This window comes from Octopus bimaculoides, chromosome 18 (genome assembly GCF_001194135.2).
Source record: "Octopus bimaculoides isolate UCB-OBI-ISO-001 chromosome 18, ASM119413v2, whole genome shotgun sequence".
Taxonomy (NCBI): Eukaryota; Metazoa; Mollusca; class Cephalopoda; order Octopoda; family Octopodidae; genus Octopus; species Octopus bimaculoides.
In genome coordinates this window covers 27,570,180-27,580,560 of record NC_068998.1, presented here as the reverse complement: position 1 = coordinate 27,580,560, position 10,381 = coordinate 27,570,180, and the positions used below count along the sequence as shown (strand labels likewise).

The 10,381-nt window shown below is 37.2% G+C and overlaps 1 protein-coding gene across 3 annotated transcripts in view; it reads left to right on the top strand.

Moving 5' to 3' along the window:
* Positions 1–1,787: 1,787 nt before the first annotated feature.
* Positions 1,788–10,381, top strand: part of LOC106876439 (phospholipase DDHD2) — a 64,816-nt gene continuing 56,222 nt past the window's right edge. For 2 of the 3 annotated variants that reach the window (XM_052974487.1, XM_014924984.2), the window contains exon 1: positions 1,788–1,964. In XM_052974487.1, coding sequence (XP_052830447.1) covers positions 1,820–1,964 — 145 coding nt within the window. In that variant the 5' untranslated portion in view covers positions 1,788–1,819. The remainder of the gene's footprint in view (positions 1,965–10,381) is intronic. The other variant, XM_052974486.1, reaches the window with a different exon arrangement.

The window sequence follows — 10,381 nt, the reverse complement described above, 5'->3', positions numbered from 1 at the left end:
GCTTGTGACGGAAACTATGTTTAGTCGATTAATATAATTATGCTCGCTTTTGAATTATTTTCGGCACAAACCCTAGTATGAATGGTTATATGATCAAACATCTCCGTTGCACTAATTAGGAATGTAATCTGCTTGCATGCACACATACGTATTACATTATGATGTTTTTGATAATAAATATTTAGTGTGCCATGCTAAACTAGTAATTCTTAGACGATGCACTGCAAGAGGAATCTAAGTCTGCCGCGGATTTTTGAAAATATATTTTTATGATTTTAGAAAATTTATATTAATGCTCATATTAGTGTCAGAAAAATGTTACACACAAGTATAATGACTCAAACACGATAGTCAACAGCTTTCTATATTTTTTAATGAATTTTTAACTTCAAGACCTGTTTAATTTTGTTTTGTTTTGTTTTATTTCTTCCATGCGGAATGCGCCAGTAATTTCTTAAAATTTCATCTGCAGTGCGTCACCAAGTCAAATAGAGAACCATTGCCAGACAATTATGGTCGAAAGTTTGGATCAATATGTCCAGTGTCTTTTTTTACTCCATATCCATGCTGTTTTGCTATAACTACAGTTTAGTGCCTTTCGTACTATTTTGTTTCCTCATAACTTTCTTAATAATGCTTTTATATCTCTAATGAAATTTGATTATAATGCATTTTCGAACGTTAACTTTTAATAATATTCATGAAATATGATAAAAAATCAATTACTTTTTTTTTTGTCAGAAAGAGAAACACTCTTTTAAACATTCAATAACTTGGTCATGACCATTGTATAACAATAAAAAAAATCTTCGCCTGCTACTATCCAGAGCAGTATTCAGTTATGAAGATACTAACGAATAAAGTGCTCTGGATGATACACAGCAATGTTTTCTGTTCCTCTCACCTCACGTTACTACGTTGTGCAACGATCACATGCAAGTTATTGAATGGCTAAAATGTTATGGAGTGCTTCTCTTTCTGTATTATATGAAAAAAGTAACTTCATCAGCATAATCGTATTCTACACCTTTGACAACTTATATTCGTAAAAAGTCATTAAAAATATGCATTATTAAGAAAGTTATAATGAAACAAAATTAAAAGCAAGCGCAAACCAGTCGGAAGGCCCTCCTGCTCTTGGCTGGTTGGACTGTTCAGTTGCCTGGTTTCACATCACCATCTGGATGTTGGTAGCTTTTAGCTGTTGCAGGTATTCGGCCCAGTTCCCTCTCTGAGAATAACTTACTTCTTGCTCCTCACTGTATTCAGAAGCTCGGAAAAGGGTCATAGGCGCCGCTCCTCCTCCTTCTGACTAAACAGTTAAAATAATTGTTTGGTCAGTCGAATTCTTTTATTTATTTCTTTAATAAAACTTACGGTGATCTTAGCTCAGTGTACTAAATAAGGATTGTAGCTGTTTTCTAGACAATACCGTTTTGGATTTAAACAATCACTCATTGGGGTGGAGCACATCGTGAGGGCAGAGTGACCCACCCTCCTCACCATCATTACCACCTCAATAAAGATTAGGGGACTGTCTCAATTACGTGCCTCAGTCTGTTGTAAAAAGATATATAAGCACAAACTGATAGTGCGAATTTAGGATTTTTAGTTGAGTATCCCAGAGATTTTTCAACTTGAAATGACTTTATAATTTCAACAATTGCTTATCAAACCAATTACATACTCTAATTAAATAACAGCTGCACATTGACAAAATTTCGGAAAGATCATGATCACTCAACACGTCAAATGACAATTGAAATCCCGACTAAACATTTCTAATTCCGCTTCCGGTTATGTGACGTGGTTAAAAGCAATGGCGGACCGAAGCCGCAAAGAAGCTACTCCTCCGCCTTTACTGCTTATGCCAGCAAATGGAGGACTTACTCTTAACCCACCAGAGCAACCCAATGTGTTAATGCCTGTCGTTCAATCAGAAACCGCGCCTTTGTTTTGTTCAGGTATGTCATGTAATTTTGATATTTGTATATATAAACACACATATACACAGTCGTCATTCTCACCTTCAACAACTGACCATCTGTCACACGCATTCATACCACCACCTCTAATGTCCACTTAGGTTTCGATGAAAAAGAAATTGTTTAAGGAAGTTTTCTTAATTATAACATTTTTTGAAGCATTTGTCCTCATGCTCAACATCATTTCATTGTTGTTCAGTATATCGAGAGTACACATGATGCTGGCACAAGAACCTCGCCCCCTTAACACGATAAAGTGTGTTTACTATCATAACAACCCCTTCTAAATTTCCCAGGACAAAAAGAAACAAAAAACAAGGGCTCTGTAGTTGCATGATTTAAAGCGTAAAACTTGGGTATTTTTTTAAAAAACTATTAAATCCATCTCGTGACACGGGTGTAATAGTAAAAGGATGTCAGAAAAGGGCACGAAATGGGGGAAGGATGTAAAAATTAAATGTTTTAGACACCTTATTATTTCACAGAAGGGAATAACCCTTTTTCTTTTTTCTTCTCTGTGAAGTAGTGATAGCTCTTCTGAATGTCCACTGATCAGAGAGAGATTACATTTGTCTCAGACGTATGTAATGATAAAAATGTACAGTTACTTGACCTATTACCAAACGATGTAATATTAATTTTCCCCTCATGCTTATCAAATAGCTTGTGACGATAACTGTGAAAAAAGACAATAGTATAATATATAAATACTTTTTATTATCCGTGTTTTCATCTGGCAAAATATATTGGCTGTTTCAAATTCCATATAATAATAAAATCTAGCTTAGATGTTAATTTTTTTTATGACAGACGGAATCGAAGTATTCTTTAATTATCTTCGAGAAGAAAATCTGATATCAAATACATTCATAATCCCTTAATATTTTGATATGAAAGTTGTGACACGACTACTTAATCTTGACAGTGTCAGCTGTTACACACTTAACTTTCTCAGCTGACCATTGATTTTTATGTCATATTTACATTGTCAACTAAATTATGTGGAAACTAGTATTTCTCCTTTTTCGCTTTCTGTTCTATTCTGAAAGGACGCACCTTTTCTTTTTTTTTCTCCGCGGAAAGATGTCTGTTTGAAACACCGGGAACTTCACCTCATAATGACAAGCCAACTTAAATAACTTTTTATACCATTAAATACAATTTTTACCGACTCAAACACTATTCGACTCTTTGAAGTCGAACTGAAATTTTATTCCATCTTGCAGCATTAGGCCATATTTCGTTTACCAAGCTATGGCAGCGTAGATGTCATCTTGTTATCCAGTATCAATTAACTTAACTCATTCATGATGTCATTTGACCATATTAACTGAAAAGTCACCTCCTTATCAATGATGATGATGGCCACTATTATAGACATTGTGTAGAGATTTTAGGTTTTGGCAACTATGACAGGACTGTTAAACCAGCCAATTCACCAATCGTGACCTGTTCATATTTCCCATGGATAATTCGTGTTTAAGATAAATATATCCTTCATCTCAATATCTAGCACAAGTACAATGATTCGGTAGCACACCGTAACGTTTTTTTTTTGGTTTTTTTTTTGCATTCATAACCATACCTTAATTTTTCTATGATGAGAAAAAGACTAGTCACCAGTTGTTTTGTTAACACATGTAAACTTAAGAAGGAAGAAAACTTACAGATACTCGTCATTATCAGCCAAAGTTTGATAAATAAAATTACTTAGAGCAGCATATTTATATGATGTAATATAATTAGAATTCACGGAGACTATGGCCAGCTATAGCGAAAATCAGTTCAATAAAAACACCTTAACGTGCAATTAAAAGGCTCCGATGACAACAGGAACAACCTCTATGTTTGACTCTCGCAACTGCCACATATTGGCGATCTCACTTCTCAGGTCTCCATATCTGTCGACCTTTTCTTTCATCATGATATGTTGATCTTCTGGCACTGCCTCGTCGATTATTAGACACTCTTGTTTGTCCCTTCTAAAGGTTACTATATCCGGCCTTATTATTATTAGTGGCATTTCATCCGTCCTTACGTTCTGAGTTCAAATTCCGCTGAGGTCGACAAATTAAATACCAGTAAAACACTGGGGTCTACATAATCGACTAGTCCCTTCCCCCAAAATTACAGGCCTTGTGCCTTTAGTAGAAAGGATGATTATTGTTGTTGTTACTGTTGTTATGTATAATAGAACCAGTCATCGAGTCTTCAAAAAGAATACCTATGTTCGAGGCTAAGATTATTTTTCCTTTTCATGGAGCACTAACATTAAAATTATATTTCTGAATGACAAATCGTCATTGTATTTTTACAGAAGTTATATTAATTTGATGTTTATTGTATTGCGTTGTTATTTAACCACGGGTCTGTTCTGACGGAGCAGACCTTTATTGAGATTTGAAATGTTGCTTCAGCCTAACTGGTTGGGGACTAATTAGGATAGTTATATTAACCTTTCATAGACTACGGCAGTGGTTCTCAACCTTCTGTATCGCAACACCCACTGCTTTTCATCAGCTGACATCTTACAAATACCCTTTACTTATGTTTTTTTCTTTTTTTAAATGAGGCAAAATTCAATCAGCATTGTCCCTGTTTTCTATACTATCTATGCAGCATGTGCTCCTATTTTGATATTCGTGTGAATTAGAGCTCCCTGTGTCTACAAAGATTTAGATTTTGTTCTCCACTCAGCTTTCCCGTACTCAGCCCATTCTTATTGATGATGCTCCTCTACTGCAAGCAGACTCCTGCTATCTTAGAAGCACAATCTCTGACACTGAACTCCTTGATGAGGAGATACTGCACGGAGACTTAGTGAACTAGTCTTTCAAAACAAGAACCTTAGAGCGAGTCCAAAAATCTTTGTTAATCAAGCAGTCTGTGTCTCCAACCTCTTGTATGGGTCTGTGTGCTGGACCCTTTATCGGTGCTAGATCAGACAACTGGAAATGTTCCATATCAGATCACTCCAAAATATCCTTGGTCTCGTGTGGAAGAACAAGGTGCCTCATACTGAAATCCTCCTGAGGGCTGAGAGCTATAGTACTGAGGCCTGTATCCTTCGTCATATTCTCTGCTGGGTTAGCCATGTGATTCAGATGCCAGGTCACTGGCTCCCAAGGACAGTCCTCTTCAGTGAGATCGAGACTGGAGATAGGCTTCATGGATGTCCAAAACTTCGTTTTGATAATCATCTCAAGCAGTTTTATTTTTATGCAGTGTCCCTCCCAATTGATTGGAACTTCTGGCTGTTAACCAGAAGGTATGAGGGTCTGTGTGTGTTGCTGGAGTAGAGCGCTTTGAAACCAAATGCAAGAGACTGTATGAAGAGAGGATGAGACATCATCATCATCGTCCCCCTATTGTTTGGTGCCCTCAGTGCCACAGGATCTGCCTATCTTGTATTGGTCTTGTCGGCCATGTTGTCTGCTCCCATGAGAAACAATATGCTGGAGGTAGAGGTGGATGAATGTCTTGGATTGATGCTGTCATCACCTTTGATGAGCTGATAATATATACATCTATATTGTTATATTTGGGAATGGTCATATTTTTGCCAATTAAACACATGCATTATATAAGTTGGTTTTCACTTCAGCTTTATTATTTTAATATCCTTTGTCTATACTCTTTCATCAAACCTCTTGTAACCTTTCCAGTGACTCTTCATCTCACGTGTCTCCTCCAGTTCTATTTAGTCCAGGATGTGTGATGAAAGAGCTTAGACAAAAGACACTAAAATATTAATAATAGTAATGAAGTTGAAGTGAAGTGAATAACTGGCAAAAACATGACCATCCTCAAATATAACAATACCTGTTTCAACACAAGATTTCACAATAGGAATATTGTAAAACAACTACATAAACGTGTGTATGTATATATGTATATATATCCAAATTGAGAGATGCGGGTAAAATCCAGGCTACACATGTTTCCTAGCTACTCATCAAGTTGAAGATACCTTAGTTAAATGAAGATTTAACATTTTAAATCACATCTCCTGCAAGTTAACTCAGAATCCCTTGACCTGATGAGTAGCTAGTGGAGTACTCCTTGTTGAGTAATTATTACTTCTCAGGTTCTGCTAGCTAGGAAACATATGGAGCCTGGATTTTACCTGCCCCATTTCCTCTCTTTCGATTTTAATTTGCATTCATAGCAACCCAAAATACTAACTGTGAACTGTAAAATAACTTTTTACAGGTTATCAAACTTTGATATAAGAAAAACCTACAACCTTCTACACCAATAAACTATTATTGTTCCTGAAAGTTGTTTCTTTCTACCTACTATGAACTGCTTGAAGATTACTAACTTCCTACACCTAGATCCTTGGATCTTAAAATTACATATCAATATGTCATCATCATCATTGTTTAATGTCCGTTTTCCATGCTGGCATGTGTTGGACGGTTTGACTGAGGTTTGGAAAGCCAGCAGTTACACCGGGCTCCAATCTGATCTTGTAATGTTTCTGCAGCTGGATGCCCTTCCTTATGCCAATCACTCCAAAAATGTAGTGGGTGCTTTTTACATGCCACCGGCACAGGAGACAGTCAGGTGGCACTGGCATTGATTACGTTTGGATAGTGCTTTTTACATGCTACCAGTGTGGGAGCCAGTCAGGGGTCACTGGCATTGGCCACATTCGGATGATGCTTTTTACGTGCCACTAGCACAGGAGCCAGTCAGGTGGCCCTGGCATCAACCACGTTCGGATGGTGCTTTTTATATACCATTGGAACAGGAGCCAGTCAGGGGGCACTGGTCACAGCTACGTTTTGGTTTGACTCAACAGGTCTTCTCAAGCATATATCGCCCAACACATCAAGGGTACTTTTAAATGGGCCTGACATGCAACACTGGCATTGACCATGGCTGCGATCTCACTTTAGTTTTTGGGTCTTCTCAATCACAGTATATCTCCAAAAGTCTTGGTCTCCTCTCATTGCCTCTGTGAGGCTCAACGTTTGAAGGTCATGCTTCACCACTTAATTCCATGTCTTCCTGGGTCTACCTCTTCCACAGGTTCCTTCCACAGTTGGAGTGTGGCACTTCCTCACACAGCTGTTGTCATCCATACGTAACACATGGCCATACCAGTTGTCTCTCTCTTGCACACCACATTTGATGCTTCGTATGTCCAACTTTTCTCTCAATGCGCTTACACTCTGTCGTGTATGCACACTGACATTACACATCCAGCGGATCATACTAGCTTCATTTCTTTCAAGCCTATGCATGTCCTCAGCAGTCATGGCCCATGTTTCACTGCATCTCTTGAGCAAGAGGCCCTTAGTTTCCAGCAGCAGTAGGAGCTCCTTGAACTTTGCTGAAGTTATTCTTATTCTAGCTGCTACACTTTCAGAATAATCATCCCCACTACAGATTTGGTTGCCTAGGTAGCAAGAGCTATCAACTACTTGTAGTTTTCCCCCTGGCATGTGATGGAATCTGTTTTCTGTATATCTTTAGTGTTTTTTGCCTCTGTGCATCTGCCACATACAAAAACTACCTTCCTAGTTAACCTTCCTTTGATATTGCTGCACCTCTTATGTGCCCATAGCTTACACCTGGTACGTCATATGGGGTTTCTATCCACACCTACAAATCAAGCAGGGCCATCTACCTGGAGGGGTGATTTGTCAGCCTTCCTGCTTACTAAGACTTTGGTTTTTGCTAGGTTAATCCTAAGACCCTTCGATTCTAGACCTTGCTTCTGCACCCTAAACTTCGTCTCTAGTTTTGGCAGTGACTTGGCTATTAGAGCAAGGTCATCAGCATACAGGAACTCTCAGGAGCAGCCTGTCTTGAATATATATATATATATATATATATATAGTAAAGAGTAACATTACAATTAAAATTTTAAATTATTAGACTTACGTTAACTAATCAAACATATGTATCAGTATCTGGCTACCTTTAAAATTTTTCAAGAAATCATTTTCCAATGACATTGTTTAATGACAGAAAATAAGTGACAGCTTCATGAGATTTTCTAATTTGCAGTTTGGAGGTTTGACAAATACAAAGGTGAGCTGAAAAGCTCATAGGCTGACTATGAAGAGTGATGTTAGAGCTGTGAAATCCGGCATGCATTAATTTCAACTCTTCTTATTAATAGCTGCATTGTTTCTTTCCAGGTAAACTCAAATCTGAATGTTCAAAGAACACTTTAAATCTAACTTGTATCAACTTCTCTTGAAAATGGATAAAATTTGGTATCATGATGTCATCAATTACCTGCATAAAAAGGGTTTAGTCTCCAAGAATATTCATGCTGACATGGTTGCTACATTAGGGGATCTCCAGGTTTAACAGCAGTGTAAAAGTGGGCAGCTGCATTTAAGAGGGGAGAAGAGAGTTTTGAACATGACCCATGGTCTGGACATCCTGTAACTGCCACCACTGAAGAAAACATTGATCATGTTCGCCACATAGTGATGGATGGTGGGCAATTGACTATAAATAGAAAATAACTGATGCTATTAGCATATTCCATGAGAGAGTTGAGAATATTCTGCACAATGGACTTGGTATGATGACAGTTTCTGCTCAGTAGGTGCCACATCTTCTGACACCTTATCAAAAGCGCACCAAGTTGATGACATCACGGAAAAATCTGACGTTGAGCAGATCCAGCTGGTTTCCCTGAATGTTTCCTAAGCCAGGATAAGTGTTGGGTTCATCACTTTGAGCCAGAGACGAGGAACAATCCATGCAGTGGAAACATCCCTCCTCACTTATTCCAAAGAAGGCCAAGGTGGTTTCATTTGCAGGGAAGGTGATGGCCTCAGTTTTTTGGGGATGCAAAAGGCATTATGTTTATTGACTATCTTGAAAAGGGCCACACCATCAATGGAGAGTACTTTGCCAACTTGCTGAGGCAGTTACGAAAGGCTATCAAAACCAGATGCCCAGGAAGACTGACAAACAGGGTCTTATTTCATCAGGACAATGCTCCAGCACACAAGTCCTTAGTTTCAATGACTGTGGCTTTGAACTCCTTGATCACCTTCCCTTTTCTCCTAATTTCACCCCATCTGACTATCATTTATTCCTCAACAGGCAAAAACATTTGGCTACAAACTAGTATCATAGTGATGATGTCATATCTGCTGTTCATGATTTTGTTTGAGCAACAGGATGAAAGCTTCTTCATCAATGGGATCCAAACACTGAAACACTGATGGAAGAATGTATGGACTGCAAGGAGGGTACTATGTTGAAAAATAAACCTCATTTGGTTACATTTCATGAGAGTATCTTGGTCAGCTTATGAACCTTTTAGCTGACCCTCGTAGAGTTTCAAGCCTTCTCTTTTTACATATTAATAATCTACTTCGCTTCTTAGATAATAGTTGTACTACTGTGCTGAACCATTTTAAAATGATTATCAGGAAGGAAATATTAACAGCAGCAGCTCTGTTTCCTAATTTATACCTGAAAGAAGCAAATTGTGAATACTGGATATAGGCATACCATCAGTTAATGTTTCACCTCACTGTTAACCCAATGTCATACTGATATTCTAATCCTGATGCAGAGTTTTTAAAAAATGTGTTTAAAATATAAAAATTGTATTTGATTTGAATATTTGATTTTAAAGCAAAATCATGTCCTTTCTAAACATACAACACATTTTGACATTTGCTGTTTCTTTGTTAGCTTATGTCACCTCATGTGGGAGGGGAAGGGAGAGTCTTGAAGATAACCCAGGTTAAAAAACACTATCTCAAAGGGTTACAACACTTTGGTGAACACTGTGTTGGCTGTAGATAACATTAGTACCATATTTTCCAGCATACAAGCCAACACCATATACAGTGTAAGCATTCAAATATTGTGTCATTATGTTCACAAATCCAGCTGCATTTCTCATGGAATTTTTGGTCCCCCAAAGTTGTCTTGGTATATAAATCAGCCGATCTCTTTTTTAGTTGTAGATTTTGTTCCAAAAAATTGAAGTTGTATGCTGGAAAATACAGTAAAAACTTTCATTTTGTGATGATGATAATTATTCATGTTAAATTAGATATTCTGGCTTGCATTTTTATGTTTTTGACATTTTTGTGTATCTGATAATTCAAGGAGATATATTTTATTGAAAGTCTTAATTCTTCTTTCTAGTAGTTTTTGGAACATACATTTAGGTCTTACATTGATTTAGTTTTGAGTTTTTTTAGCTTACCAACAAAGTTTCTGATTAGTTGCACCATAGAGATGATGTAATAGTAATAGTATGGCTTTGAACTGATTGTCAGATTTGTGGAATTTAAAGAATTTGATTTGAAGGATGACATACTTCTCAATTTTCACCAGATTTAAGTGGACTTAATTGTTGAAAAGTGATAATTGTTTTTATTTTATTTTATATATATATA